General features: G+C 36.0%; 1 protein-coding gene and 1 long non-coding RNA gene across 2 annotated transcripts in view; both read left to right on the forward strand.

Moving 5' to 3' along the window:
• Window positions 1-302: 302 nt before the first annotated feature.
• Window positions 303-1,940, forward strand: LOC109413146 (uncharacterized). Its single transcript, XR_002130810.3, has 3 exons — window positions 303-1,334; window positions 1,393-1,566; window positions 1,647-1,940. It is a non-coding gene; the product is annotated as an uncharacterized LOC109413146 (long non-coding RNA).
• Window positions 1,941-5,681: 3,741 nt separating this feature from the next.
• The window catches only part of LOC109432771 (homeobox protein unc-4), a 182,643-nt gene continuing 171,996 nt past the window's right edge, over window positions 5,682-16,328 (forward strand). Inside the window, exon 1 of the mRNA XM_062858721.1 lies at window positions 5,682-6,839. Within this exon, the coding sequence (XP_062714705.1) occupies window positions 6,518-6,839 (322 nt within the window). The 5' untranslated portion in view covers window positions 5,682-6,517. The remainder of the gene's footprint in view (window positions 6,840-16,328) is intronic.

Genomic DNA, 16,328 nt, shown 5'->3' on the forward strand with positions numbered 1-16,328 from the left:
TTTCGGTGTCTTCTGCGCACTTATTCAGCACTTTGTAATGCATAAGTGCGCAGAAGACACCGACACGATTCGATGCAAAATCGCAGTTTTATTCACGATCCCGCACTTATACTAACTGCGAAAGGGGTCCAGTGAGGTGGGAAATGCGCAATACTTAATTTCAAAAACAGATCTGTGAGTAATGGTTGTTTGTCTAAAACGTAGCTGATTGCACTCTGAAACGAAACAAAACTTTCTTCTCTTAATATTTAAGCCATTTTTGTTTACTTGCGGTATACACTTTGATTAGTTTAACAACACACTTAGAAAATTTAACCGAACTCGGTTGAATTTCAACCGAGTTTTTATCTGCTGAACGCTCGGTTGGGTGTTCGGTTGAAAGTGCATTAACCGAGTGATCGGTATAGATTTTGTTTGAACCAAAACGTCAAACTTACCGAAGCAGTCGGTTGGAGCTGAAGCAAAATTAATAAACCGACGGTCGGTTATACATCCTGGATGTTTTGGAAATGTTATTCGAATACCAATGATTAATGAGCTATCAAATAATTAACTACGCGATTACATTTTTCATTGCATGTTTTATTAATCATACTTGTAAGCCATGTCATAATAAATGAATTTTGGAATTTCGATTGGGAGAATCGTTTCTATGTAGCTGGCAAAGCTCGCCCGCTTCCGATGTTGCGTTGGGTATCAACTGGAACAAAGTAGGAGAAACATAACTAATCGCACATTATTTTGCTCAACGATTTTGATATCTCAATGGTATAAGCACTTACCAGCATCTCCATGTAGATTCCTCCTAAATCCGCCAACACAAAGCTTGTTATTTGCACAAAACACCGGTAGTTTCATAATTTAGTCTAACTGATGAAAACTGAGAAAAACAAACATGGCCGCGCGATTGTTCAGCTCGTCAGCTTGGTGAACCGAGTTTTCTCGGTATCTTGCACCGAGTTTGTATATTTTCAATGAGAACCGTCTTTTTCGGTAGTGTTGACGTATGAATCTGTCATTTTTACCGAGCATTCGCTTTTAATCGACAGAATATCTGGCATGTACCGAATTTCTCGGTTTGCCAAATGCAACCGATCGATTTCGTTAAAAAATTAAACCGAGTTCGGTATTAAAAACTAAGTGTGAAGTATACTTGATTAGCCTAAAAAGTTAAACTGAGCCAGAGTTATACGAGGTTATTTTAAGTAACACTAAGTTATTCACCGCGTCGACGAAAACAGTTTTCCCCTCTGAATCACTAACGGCAAATGAATTTGCCTGCAATACTAAAATTTAGTAATGCGGCGATTTCCGCTGATTTTTATCGAGAAATGGTAAGTATTTGTTCAACGTGAATGTTACAGGCTGAGATTTAGTATATTTTTGCTGCAGACTCCATTATCAACCATATTTACCACCGGCCCACGCACGCAATAATCTGAATGACCATTGTCAGCGTTTTCCCGCAAGATTCATCGTTGTGCAACCGATTCCGGAAACATCCTTAGACAGAGATCCGTACTTGATCCGTAGAAAAGAAATCCACAGATTGTGCCAATGTCCGAGGTAGGTCGTGAGCGAGGTCGTGAGTACTACTTTGTATTCGTTGGAAGTGCTCTAAAAATGTTATTTATCGTTCTGAACAGGTACCTATCTTTCCGCCACAGGAAGTGCACTTTCTGACCGCCACGATCGGATTTCTGGCCCACGCCGTGGCCTACGGAATGGGTATCCGGTAGCTGTTACCCAGCAGCCGTTCCGACGTCGAAATTATCTTGTTCCTGTCCATTATGCTACACAAGGCTGTCGCGGCAGAAGAGAAGGTCCTGGATGTCACCGTTATCGCGAAGCTGTTTTCCGGGGATTCACTTGATATATTTTATAATTAGATTTTAAGATTTTATTATTTATTTGATTAAATAAAGTTGCAGTTGCGAGAATATTTATTTTTCCCCTAGAAAAAAATAACAAAAACAAAACAATTTCCATACATTTTACATTAAATCCTGGTTAAACTAGCCGCGATATACCGCACTTATACTAGAATACGTGTATATCGGAGTTATACTTAGCCTGTATACCCAGCACATAAACGGAGTCTGGGGTCAACCAGGCGAATAGTGATTTAGTCTAGGATTTATACTTTTTAGTTTAGATTTTTTTCTGAGTGTGGAATTCATACCATCACTGTCACATCTTTCATAGATTTCCGTTATGATTGTTTCACAACCATGCCGCTTATATTAATCATAAGCTGTAGCTATGGAACGCGTGTTCAACAACTATAAACTCAATAAGCGAGTGTTGAAATAGAAAAATCGTCCATTCATAAGTTCCGAATTATGAAATTCCTAAGTGTTTTTGCCTCAATGAAGTAGAGCGCGCAAGTAAAGTAGGAATCCTACACACACACTCAAAAATCAACAGTCCAACTCAAGAAACACCACCACCACACCAAACACACGGATAGCTAAAAGATTAGATCCACACCAGTTCACTCAGAAAAAATCTAAACTAAATAGTATAAATCCCCCACTAAATCACTATTCGCCTGGTTGACCCCAGACTCCGTTTATGTACCGGGTATACATGCTAAGTATAACTTCGATATACACGTATTACAGTATAAGTGCGGTATATCGCGGCTAGTTTAACCAGGATTTAATTAAAAATGAGTGGAAATTGTTTTGTTTTTGTTTTTTTTTTCTAGAAAAAAAATAAAAAATATTCTAGCGACTGAAATTTTATTCCATCAAATAAATGATAAAATCTTAAAATCTAATTAAAATATGTCAAGTGACCCCCGGAAAACAGCATCGCGATAACGGTGACATCCAGGAACTTCGCGGTATTCTTCTGTTCTGCCGTGACAGGAACAAGATAATTTCGACGTCGGAACGGCTGGTGGATAGCAGCTACCGGACACCCATTTCGCCGGCCACGGGGTGGACCAGAAATTCGATCGTGGCGATCAGAATGTGCACTTCCTGCGGCGGGAAGATACCTGTTCGGAACGATGAATGTCACTTTTCAGAGCACTTCCAACGAATACAAAGTAGTTCTCACAACCTACCTTGAACATTGTCACTGTCTGCAGATTTCTTTTCTACCGGATCTCCGTCTTAGGATGCTTCCAAAATCGGTTGCACAACGGGGGATCCTGCGGGAAAACGCTGGCAATAGTCACTCGGATGGTTGCGTGCGTGGGCCGGTGGTAGGATTGATAATGGAGTCTGCAGCAAAATCTTAGTCTGTGCCACTCACGTTAAAATGCACCGGAAATCGTCGCATAACTTTAAATTTTAGGATTACAGGAAAATTAATTTGCCGTTAGTGATTCAAAGGGGAAAACTATTTTCTTCGACGCGGTGAATAACATAGTGCTACTTAAAATAGTCTCGTAAAAGTCTGGCTTAGTTTAACTTTTAAGGATGATCAAGTATACTTGTTAAACTAAGCAAAGTGTATATCGCAAGAAAACAAAAAAGGCTTAAAAATTAAGAGAAGAAAGTTTTTTATCATTTCAGAGTATACATCCACTTATTTCTCACAATTTGTACAAACAATATCCACCATCGTTACATGAACAAAATGACCGTTGGTTGGATAGTGAAGGTGTTTCCGAATTCAGATATTTTTTTGAAAAAAAAAAACGTTTTTTTGTTGTTCAGAGAGTAGGTCCAGTGGTAGAAAATGTGTAAACATGTGTGAAAGTAATTTTATAATTTTTGTAGGGTTTTTGCCAACACTTTTTTGGAAATTTTAGACGGATCATGCTAAAACTGAGCCCACAGAACGAGAACGATTGCGAGTTCTGTGAGGTCTAATGTTATTTAGCTTAGTATAATTGGCTTCTTTAGTGGTGTTGAGATAATTTCATATTCTGAATCTGCATGTCAAACTGAGCCGAAATCCAAATTTTTATCAATTTTGGTGCCCGGGAACCTATTTAAAAATCAATTTGAAATTTGTATGGGAGCGATTTGTCGAATCACCCCTCGTTGCATTTTGTACTGGGTGGAGCTGTCAAACAGTTACCCAGCTGTCAAAAGGTGATTTTGAAAAATCTCTTTGAAATTTATTTTAGGTACCAAAATAACATTCTAAAAATCTGTAAAAAATCATAGTGGATCAGAAAAAGGTGCTCTTTCGTATAAAATCAAAAAATCGATATATTTTTCTTAATTTAAAAACCCAATTGGCTTATGATGTCTCGTTTTAATTGTAGAATTCCCTGAAGAAGGTGTAATAAACACCGAAACGTCGGATGAAGAACGATATTTAGTCGTTTGATTGCGTTTGATGACTGCGATGCCAAAAAACTTTCCCGGTTATAAAGAATTTTCAGTCAATAGCGCTCTACGATTCCGTAATTGGCTTCTTTAGCGGTGTTGAGATAATTCCATATTCTGAATCTGCATGCCAAACTGAGCCGAAATCCAAATTTTCATGAATTTTGGTGCCCGGGAACCTATTTAAAAATCAGTTTGAAGTTTGTATGGAAGCGATGTGCCGAATGACCCCTCGTCGCCTTTTGTACTGGGCGGAGCTGTCAAGCAGTCGCTTAGCTGTTAAAAGGTGATTTCAAAAAATCTCTTTGAAATTTATTTTAGGTACAAAAATAAAGTTTAAAAAAATCTGAAACAAATCATAGTAGCTCAGAAAAAGGTGCTCTTTCGCATAAAATAAAAAAATCAATACATTTTTCAAAATTTAAAAACCCAATTTCGAAACGGAATCATTACTTGATCATTACTTGTCCTATCTTTTTGCACAGTACGTAAGAAGTGGAAACTAGCCATAATGTCACAAATAATTTATAATGAACTGACGGATGCTGGCTTGACCAGCCTCTCTCTTTCGCATATAAATACCATTGAACCGGAAATCGAGCCAAGACATCCTCAACATGGTTTTGCGTTTTTCGGTCAACTTATTGTTAAATATTGGAAAATTACTACTGTACTTAAGAGCAATATTTTGATTGTGTATTTTTAATGTATATTATAATTGAAAATTTATTTGGCAATACCCTAAATCAAATAAATTTGTTTGCTTCTAATTAAATGCCAACAGTTCTCAGAGAAATAATCATACTGTATGATACTGATTTGGATGCAATAAAAGAATATTTCTCCATTCTAAACATAATGTACGAGATAAATCTTCATTTAGCAAATCTTTTATAACATGGGGAGGGCAGAAAAGCAATTTAGGCATTCTTAACAGCAGCCGCAAGTTATATACCAACTTAAAATCAATAGCATGATTGCTAAAATGTCATGGCGAAATTTAATTAAAGGGGTTCCGACAGTATTTAACTGTGGCTGTAAACCTCCAAGGAAGTGTTGCCAGCAATGTGGAATCAAAAACATCATCTTCTGAAAGGAGAAGTATGAAGAACAATTTCAGAGCTACCCTTTTTTGATAAGCATACAGTAAAACCACTGATATCAATGTACCGTTCTTTGATAAAATGTTAATGATTCTGGATGCCCTGAAATAAAAATGGAATGATGTATAAAGTGCATTTTTGGGGGTGTTTTCTTGTGTTAGTTCAACCGCATGTTTGGATATATAAATGTTTCATCCAATCGGTCATACTCCCACTGTTTGCGAGAGTGAGTGTATACCCGACACTGAGAGAAATGTGTGTGAGCTAAAGCAAACTAGGATAGGCGGAGATTGTGCGTCGGCCATACCATAAACGATTCAGTAGAAACGATTCGTGTATGCAACGAGCATCGTGTAGCTCCGCCCACTGTGCGAACGAAGTGGTCCACTTCTTTCCATTCTATTTTATTCGAGTTTCATAACTCGAGTGAATTGAATTTTTCGTTCGTGTTTCAGTTTTCAAGTATACAGCGGGGAGTGATGCGTGAGATAGAATTATTGCTTTTAACGTATTTCGAATGTTTCGTTTGTTTTGTAAACAAAATCGAGTGTCGCCTTTTGAAATACAATGAGGACACGACGGTGAGGGGAAAATATAGCACATATTTTGCATTAGTTCTATGAAGCATCTATCACATTGCCGATCGCTACACATTTTTAAAATCGTTTTCCGCATGTTTCGTACTCAACGGCAGTAATTCAACGAAGAACGGATCATCAATTTACAATTCGGATTTAAATGAATTGGTCATTTAAGTTTTAGTGATCAGTGATGAATAAGTCAGTGAAACATAAAAAATGTTGTTACCGATTACATGAAGAAATTAATCCAATCTAAGTATTACCTTTGTATAAAATAATGATATCAAGGGCAGTGAAACAAAATCAACGAAAATTGTGAATGCGTTTGGAGAAATAAGTTACCTGAAGTTTGATTGAGTGTGTGTTTAAACTTTTATTTTGGAAAGCTCAAGTGAAGATAAAAAATGATTGCATGCACCGCTTGAGCTGTAACTGTTTGTCACCGGAAATATTGAAAAAAAATGTGAAAATTACAAAAATTGTTTTCAAGACCTGTTTACAACACCTTCATTTGTGGAAAAGTTTGCAAGTATAACAGAAAATGGTGTTGGAGCATCAAGGAATGTTGCAGAACCTACAAACACTCGGTTCACAACCGGCATTGCAACTTTATGCAGCAGCAGCGGCGGCGCAATTGACACCTAGGAACCGTGTACCGCAATGGGCACCATTTTTACAGTTTGGAGTTCCTGGTGTTTTCGGCGGCCCGTTTTTGACAAGGCCTCGTTTCGGTCCGCCTGGTGCACCTCAGAGTTTAGCTGCCTTAAGTGGATTAAATAATATCAACAATAACACACATCAAAGCATATCACCACAACGAGCAATACAGGGTCCTCCAAGTGAAGATTCTAACGATGATAGAGGTACGTAGTATAAACGTTGTATTGTAGCAAAATACATCATCATTCAAATTTATTTTATTGAAAAGTCATAATGAGTTCTAGGATACCGTCAAGTCACCAGTGAACATGTGCCCAGGAATATTTTTTTTCTTATTTCCCTCCTACAATTGAATGGTATGACAATTTCGCTCCAATTTCACCAGTACAATACTAATGACTTGTTACAACGAAACACTGCAGTGTTAGAAACCTTTTACAGTGCCATTTTTTACACTAAAGTGTGTTAACACACCAAAATTTTGAAATGCTTTAATACGAAAAAAAAAGATCAAATGGCTGATTTTCAGCAATATTTTTACTGAGTTTCAGCACAACGTTGCTGATCAACTGTCAAAACTGCTGGATGGTTCAGCAAGTTGAAACATAATTGCTGATACCCAGTAAATTCGTATTGCTGAATGCAATCAGCACGAAAAAATCAGCAAAGTTTGCTGAATAACGGCTCGTTCACTGCATTCTTAAATCATGTAACCGAAAACATCGCTTACATGATTGATTAAAGACAATTACACCGTCTAACATTTGACAACGGACAACACATATAACACCCAATGGCCAAGGGCTAAAATATAACAACTCATGAAAAAGCTGTCATTTTCCATACCAAAATTAGAAATTGCCAATAAAGAAGTAAGGGTGGAAGCAATAATAAACTATAAAATTTCCATAAACAAATCAAAAAGTGCCAAAATTTCCCATAAATAATTGATTTTCGAGCAATAAAAAATGTCGGAATTTCCACAAATAATTTAAAAATTGCAATAAGTAACTACATTTTTTCCACCAAAAAAGTTTAAATTTTCCATAAATAAATCTGATTTTTCCATAAATAATTTAAAAATTCCCAATTGAAAAACATCAAAAAAGCAATTGAAAATTTAGCAATAAATACGAAACAATGAGTAAAGTAAACGTTTCGGTTGAGCCATGCGGCGAAGCCGCATAGAGGATTAAGGAACTGAGGCGGCAGAAGGCCGCCGAAGTTTCCGATATCCGACGCGCCGTAACTGCGTCGATTCGGATCTAGGCAATCCACAGATTCAAGAATTTGCCCGGTAGAATGCGAACAGAGATGTTATCCCTTTTTAAAGTCCGACGAGCGTTAGCGAGTTCGGACAGCAAGCGATGGTCTGTAATTTACTATGTTCGAAATCTTTTGTTTGGAAAAATGCAGTTTTTTTATTGCAATTGTTGATTTATTTGTGGAAATTTTGGCATTTTTTATTGCTCGAAAATCAATTATTTATGGGAAGTTTTGATTTATTTATGAGCTTTTTGATTTGTTTATGGAACTTTTATAGTTTATTATTGCTCCCACCCCTATTTATTTATTGGCAATTTTCGAATTATTTATGGAAACTTTTTAATTTATTAAGGGGCGTTTAATTGGCTGCCAATGGCCAAGTGCAGAATTTTGCATTTCACGAAAATTTTTCCCCGACTGGAGCGGGAATCACACTTCGAGGCTTACGAATCACCTAAACGACTGACGCCGATAACCACTCGGCCATGAAGCCCACGAAGCGGTAAACTAAATGTTAACAATTTAATTTCACCAAGAATCGATTAAATTCACATATTAGGTATGTAGGGTAGTGGACGTATTTTGGCCCGGGGCATGTATTTTTGCCCACTCTAGGTTTTTTTTATTACTTTATCAAATAATCTCCACAAAATATTGGCAAACGGTTATTGGAACTTCCAATAATCATTTGCCAAGATTTTGTAGAGATGATATCGGCACTGATTTTTCATTTGGGCCTAACTGACATTTTTGAGTTCTCTTCATCGATCCTCTTTTTGTGTTTTCACAGAATGTGTATTGATTTATCCAAAGATTTTTTGGTTGAAATGCGAAGAAGACGACTACATGTTGCTATAGAAACAAAAAGAATAATGTTTTTGTTTGTTTAGATCAAGTTATTAACGAAAGAAAGAGTCGACGAAGAGAAATCAATCAAGTCAGTTAGGCCCTTATGAAAAATCATATTCGATACGATAAATGTGATAAAAATCCCGGGGTGGGCCAAAATACGTCTACTACCCTATTTTGCATCATTGAAGCAAGTTTAACCCTCCTTTGGCATAAGGGTCCAGGCTTCCTCCTCCGGGTCGGAAAAAAACCACAAATGTTTACGGAATTGGCTAAAATTCACAGGTTATCATGATTTTAGTGCCCTAAAAATATTTCTGATATGGAACTTTTCATATATATATTTCGATTTAACTATCAATATTTTGAAATATGCTGATTATGGGGAAGCATGTAAAAAGTAATCGATAATAAACTTTTATATCCTTCAAAAGAAGAATAATAAAGATGTTGACAAGGCTTGAGCCGTATCTGCTGTGTGGTCTAATGACCACCCGTATTTATACTACCTTAGGTATAATGAATCATACCTAGACATTTAGGTACTGTCATGAATAGTATTTATTTCATGTATGTAGATTAAGGTGGCCCACACTTATATGAAAAACAAAAATTTAGAAAAATGCCAAGTCTTACCTCCTCAATCACTTGTTTTGGACTCCCAGAAGCTACGTTCAAAATTTGAGCAAAATCGGTTGAGCCTAAGTGGGCGCTCAAAACGCTTGAAGTTTGTATGGGAAAACTTGGCTAAATGTATGCAGAAATTTTAAGTTTTCGAATTTTGCCGCTAGGTGGCGCTGTAAGCGTTCAATAATCAAACCCTTTGGTATTATTGTAGGTGACTATATGCCTAACAACTTTGTCGAAGACCGCAAAGTGATCCAACGTCTGTGAAAAAAGTTATACCCTAGGAAAAGTGAGGATAAACTTTATTGTTATTTTTCCAACACATGTAAAGGAATAATATCAATAATGAAATCTCAATACTTTGCCTCACTTTGCCTAGGGTATAACTTTTTTCACAGCCGTCGGATCACTTCGCGGTCTTCGACAAAGTTCTCTGGCATATAGTCACCTTCAATAATATCAAAGGGTTTGATTATTGAACGCTTACAGCGCCGTCTAGCGGCAAAATTCGAAAACTTAAAATTTCTGCATACATTTAGCCAAGTTTTCCCATACAAACTTCAAGCATTTTGAGCGCCCCCTTAGGCTCAACCGATTTTGCTCAAATTTTGAAAGTAGCTTCTGGGAGTCCAAAACAACTGATTTAGGAGGTAAGACTTGGTATTTTTCGATTTTTTTGTTTTTCATATAAGTGTGGGCCACCCTAATGTAGATATCCTATGCACACAACTATTAGGTAGACACTACAGCCCTTTCCCCTTTAGAAAACTTCAAAAAATAACATTCATCACCAAAATAATGATAGCACAAATACAGTCCGGATTCGCTGGTTGGGTCACGACTGCGCCCCGATTAGCGAATCGTGTTCGTTCGTTGGGGCAACTGACAACTGATCAAAATGCTCTAGACACACGCAAGTAACGAGAAATACGTCACGGAACACTCACATACTTGCGTAAACGTTCTGTATACAGGAGCTGTGATGCGACGGCGGTCAGACGTCAAACTCGTTTTGACATCTATTTTGACATTGACAGTGCTTTTTAGTTGGGTTTTGCCCCAACCAGTGAACAACCATCAGACAGCCCATCTAACTCTGCATCTAACGAGCTCTCAACGAACGAATCGTCACTGTAAACTGACCAAATCCGTCACTTTCAAAGAACATATCTATTCGCTACAAAAACAAAAAGACGATTTCGCTATCCCAACATCGGCAACTTTAGCAAAAAAGTACAAATAACACAAATTGATTCTTGTACCGACTTTTCGAACCCTCTAAGCAGAATACCCTCTTCGAATGAGTGTAATCAGTTTCGTACCTTTTAATTCCGCCCTGTTGCTTATTCTTTGACAGATACGCGTATTTCGACTACCACTTGTAATCTTCCTCAGTGTCAGCTATCCACACAGAATTAAAAGGTACGAAACTGATTACACTCATGCGAAAAAAAAAAACAAATCCATTCACCAAAACATAACATATGACAATTCCGCCACAAAAGAACAATTTCGTTCACCACAAAAATAACATTTCGTTATTACCAAAACAACATTTTTAAAACTTCCCCTGTGTTATAGGGATAGGGATTTTTCAAAACATCATCGCTTTTCTTCTTCTTCTTCATGCAACATCAAATCACCAATAGAAGTTCGTGAAGAGATTGCTTCCAAGCTTTTTGAGCAATTCTAAGCTGAAGCGAAGAAACGACCAGTTTAAGAAAACCAATGAGCAATGGTTTGTAGTTATTATTACATGTTTTTCACGCTTGTTTTTTGCCTTTATTTTATTTTTAATGTTAAAAGAGGTAGTTGCCCGCAATGCTATTAGAAGTTCAAATTAAAAAAATAACCCCGTTTGTTTGCATGAGGTGTCGTTCAAACATACCGTGGTTTTGATCATTTTTGAACAAAATAGAACGAAGCATCTGATAGGTACACGGTGAATGTTGACCTAACACGGATTCAGGCGACTTTCACATTTTCTACTGAATAACCAAATATTGTGAAAAAAAATCTACTTTCGTGTTACTATTTCAACTTTACCCTGTAATGAAGGCAATAGGGTCCTAAAATTAAAGACGAAATCTCACTTATATTGAATAATACGATCAAGTATGGTATTCTAATCGGAATTGTACTTTACTCGAACTTGAAAAACGAAGGAATAATGAGAAAATTCGAAATAAGTAAAATGGTAAATAGTTCTACTTTGACATTTGAGGTCAACCTTGTGTGACTGAGCTCAACATTTTTCGCACTGGAATTTCAAAAATGTTCCTATCTGACATACACGGTGAAAAAAAGTCACTCAAAGTATGTGTTATAAGCTAGGGACGAGACAAAAGGCTAAAAAAATAAATATTATATGTTTTCAACTACGGTTAATAAAAAAAACGTCAAAAAATGAGTAAATATGTACTCTTGAACCATATATTGTGGTTTAAAACAAGAATCCCGATAGGACTTTAGGAGCCTATTGACAGCGGTACCAACGGCGTCATGGTCGCAATTTTTTCCGCAGTCAAGTTCGCAGATTGTGAACAATCCTCGGTACTCACTTTACGTAATTTATGTTTAGTCCCTGACTGTCTGAGCTGTCAGATCAGTGTAACACGCTAAATAAAATTTACACAAAAGGCAATTTACACGGAAAAAAATACACGGTTATGAATATTTATTGGGTACCGGACTGGTCACCGAAAATTTGATCGTTTTCTTTGGTACATCGAGGTCTTGAAATTAGTCTATGGCGGTACCAACAATGTTTATGAGATAAGTGTAAAATGAAAGCCCTTATTCACCCCAAAACCTCTAAGATTTACGGTGAATGGTAACTTGGTGGACCTAGAGTGACTGGAAGGGAGAGTGGCGTCAATGTCAAAATTGGAACAGAGATTACCTGTCAAATCCATACAAATTCCCTTCCTGTCATTCTATACGGAAGAAGAGGTATCATTGCGATATTTTTGACTACAGTAGACGTTCGCTCGGTGCAAACGCGTCAACTGCAATGCTTTTCAACTGCAAGTCCGCTAAGTGCAACAATTTTGCAGCTATCGCACCTCTATTCGTCAAAATGAAATGTCAACAGCGATGCGATGTTTTTCGCATGCATTTTTGCTACAATGCGATGTTTTTAAAATGCACATGGGCTGCACATGTGTCTTCAGAAAAAATATTTCTATGAACAAGGTCGATATTCTGAACGGTAGGTAATTTTTCTTACGTTATTCACATAAAAATCCTAAAAGTCATATTGGTTAAATTACATTTTAGCGATATGGTGTCTTCGGCACACGCTATGTCTGAACCAGCAGATTATAAAAAAATAATGTACATCGGATTTTTTTCCACCAAACATCAGCATTCAAGCTATATTTTCATTTGCAGAAGGTTTCAAAATATTCTATCGGTGAAAATTTTTCCATACATTTTGTATGGGAGAGAAATTGGCCGAAAATGAGAATTTCATGCAAATTTGTATGAAAAACATCTAAAAAGGTGAAAAAATCAAAATTTCCCCGATGAAATATTTTAAAACTTTCTGCATATGATAATATAGCATGAATTCTGACATTCTGTGGAAAGAAACCCGATGTACATTCAACTTTTATAATCTGCTAGTTGAGACATAGCGTGCGGCAAAGTTGTTCGGCTATTTATGCTGAAAAAGTTTGCTGAAGACGTCAAATTTCCAAAGCCTACTATTCTTGAGATATTAGCCGATTTATGAAATACCTATCTAAATTAGAAATTTTTCATTGAAATAAGTTTTTAAAAAAAATTTAATAACCGTTTTTGAGTTTTAATGATGAAAAATACTAAAATATAACTTATATCGAGGAAATTAGTTGGAAAAAAACAAAATATGTAATAATTTTATATAAAAAGTTCCCGAAAATCACGCAAAAAGTTTTATCATTCGTAAATATGAAATAAAAACCAAGGCTAGCTTTAATTGGCGCTTCGGTTATTTTTGTGTTTTACAATTTGTTTGGAGTTTAAAAATAACTAAACCTGTGACTAGATTGCATTTATACTTTTCATGGTTCACTGGCATCTTACAACGTAGTAATTTATCAGCACAAATGTTTTACTAATTTATTTAACACAGTAAACTTTTAACCCTATTTAGAAAAAAACATCAAAGATCATGTCTGTGAATTTTTTTTACATGAAAGCTAATGTATTTTTTAGGTGATTGCCGATAAAAAAAACTTGCCTGACTGCAAGAACGTCCTACTAGAAGTCCTATATACATTTTGCGTGATTTTCTGGAAGTTTCTATTCAAAAAGAATACACATTTTGTTTTTCCAACTAATTTTCTCGCAAACTTTTTCAGCATAAATAGTCGAACAACTTTGCCGAAGATACCATATCGCTAAAATGTAATTTGGCCAAAATGACTTATAGGACTTTTATGCGAATAACGTAAGAAAAATTACCTATCGCTCAGAATATCGACCTTGTTCTTTGTTCATAGAAATATTTTCACACACACATACAAATTTGGTGGATGTTGTACTAACTGATATGTCGCTGAATAGGGAAATGTTAGTCACGAACAGTAGAACGTTTAGAATAACAAATTTGGAAGCGACAAATGTGCATGAGCACAGCAACAGAAGAGCGCATCATTTTTCTAAAGTTCGTAATAAAATCGTCATTACAACAAATGTGCTATTTTCGTAACGGGACACCATTAAATTGCAGCTATTGCAAAAAGTGCTTAAAACCTATCAAAACCAATTTTTATGAAAAGTTTCTTTTGGGTGTATAAAATATACATTAATACACTACATTAACAAAAAAAAATAGGTATCATGTTTTCGAACTTTAACATGCAAGCAGGCATATTTGAAAATTATCAATGAAAAATTTAATTTTTCTTACATAAAATGCTATTATTTCACCTGGCTATATCCCTTTCGTGACGAACCAGCACAATTGTGCTGCTGAGCGGTAACAGTTTTGCATATTTTTTTCATCTGTTTAGACTTTGTTTCATTGATGTAAACCGTTTCTATAATTCAGCCATTACTTATACTTGTTTGTGTGTAAACAAACTTTTGTTTACGTTGCCTGTGAGATTTGCCGCAACAAGGTAAACAAAAAGTGGACAAAAACCGTAAAACATGAAAAAGTTTTATCTGTCGCATTTTTTTATATCCGATTTATCTAGGTAGTCAAAGCTAGAAATAGAAAGATAAAGAGTAGTTCTTTCAAATGAGGCAAAATAATTGTTGTTTTGTTGGGAAATCTTAGAGTTCTGGAGAGCCAAAGTTGAGCAATTTGTATGGAGATTTCACTTTTATGTGCTCCGTCACGAAAGGGATATAAATACGTTAACAGTCAAATTTTAAGTAAAACAAATCGTTTTCCTAAGATTGAATCTACCATATTTCATATGCTGGAAAGTTTGGGGCAAAACAATCACTTTGAAATTTCACACCCTTGGCGTAGAAGTGCGTGGAATGTGTCACAGACATTTGCTCAGTTCGTCGAGCTGAGTTGATTGGTATATTAGACTCGGCCCTGCGGGCCTCGGATCGAAATTCGGTTTTTCGAGCGGTATTTATACCCTTCTTATGGATGTAAGAAGGGTAAAAAACTTGATTTGGAAGCAATTTTACTACATATTGAAAATTAAGTCAAAAGAACCTTTTTTGTCTTTCAAAGTTTTGAAGTTTTTGAGCTTGGAGAGGGAGATGAATAACATAATAGTTATTTATGCAATTCAGTAATCATAATTTCTTTTTTATACTTCTCATTTCAGTAACATAATGACCTACTTTTAAGTTGTATAAGGCTGATACAAATTTTATTTAGACTTTTTGTCTCCCCCCCCTTCAAAAATTTTTGGCTGGATTTTGCATTTTGCGGGGGCAGACAAAAAAATATTTATCAAAATTTCGGGTCTTGCTCGAAATTCTTTAACAAATCCGATGAGTTTTTAATATTTTTCAAATTAAATGCTTTATTATTTTTATCCCCCCCCCCCTCGACCAGTCAAAGAGTGGTGGGACAAAAAGTGAAATAAACATTTGTAACGGCCTAATAAAAAAAATAATGCATAAAACTAGTTGCTTTTTTAGCGTAGGTTATTTGTTTGCTCCGTCTATGTTGAACCTATTCACATGAAAATTTTCACACATGAGAACACAAATAATTGACAGCAGGTACTGTCACTAACTACCACGTAAAAATAATATCATCATCAACATTGTTGTCGGTTCGTAAAATGGCTCATCATAGGTTCAAAATTAACCTGGGGCGACACTAATTTTCCAAAACCAAAATATCCCCAAAAAAGCCGAAAGGACGAAAAAAAACGATAAACCCGCAAAAGCTTTGATATGCCGACTTTTTGTGAGATAATCTGAAGTTTTTGGGTTGTGAAAACTTGTGATTCAGGGGTGACTTTGGGTTGTCACTTACATCCCTTTGTTTCTAACCCCCTCAATTTATTTTTGGATCGTGAAAACCAAGAAAGGTATAATAAAAAAAAATACTACTACCTATTAATGTATTCGTCACATACCTATATGTATTATTGATGAAAGAAATTCCAGAAACAGCACGAAATATTAAATTATCATAATACATCGTTTGTCGCTTCTGTGCCTAAAATTGAATAAATTTGTTTATGGGGTAGGCTTGGTGGTACCGGGACTACTAGTATAGTGCATGGAAGGAAAATAAAATGAAATAAAAAAGTGAGAGATTTCGATGAGTTTAATTTAACTGGATTCGGATGAATTTATTCAATATTAATATTGCCAGCGAGGTGGATTAAAAGCAACTTGATTCAGCAGTTGTTGATATGAATTTTATTGCGTCATTCACTGATTGATGTTATCACGCTTGAATCACATGTTACTTGCTAATTGCCACCCGCTTCACCTTCAAATGATGTGACAATAATTAGAGCTCTGATAAGGGAAAA

Source organism: Aedes albopictus, chromosome 3 (genome assembly GCF_035046485.1).
Source record: "Aedes albopictus strain Foshan chromosome 3, AalbF5, whole genome shotgun sequence".
Classification (NCBI taxonomy): domain Eukaryota; kingdom Metazoa; phylum Arthropoda; class Insecta; order Diptera; family Culicidae; genus Aedes; species Aedes albopictus.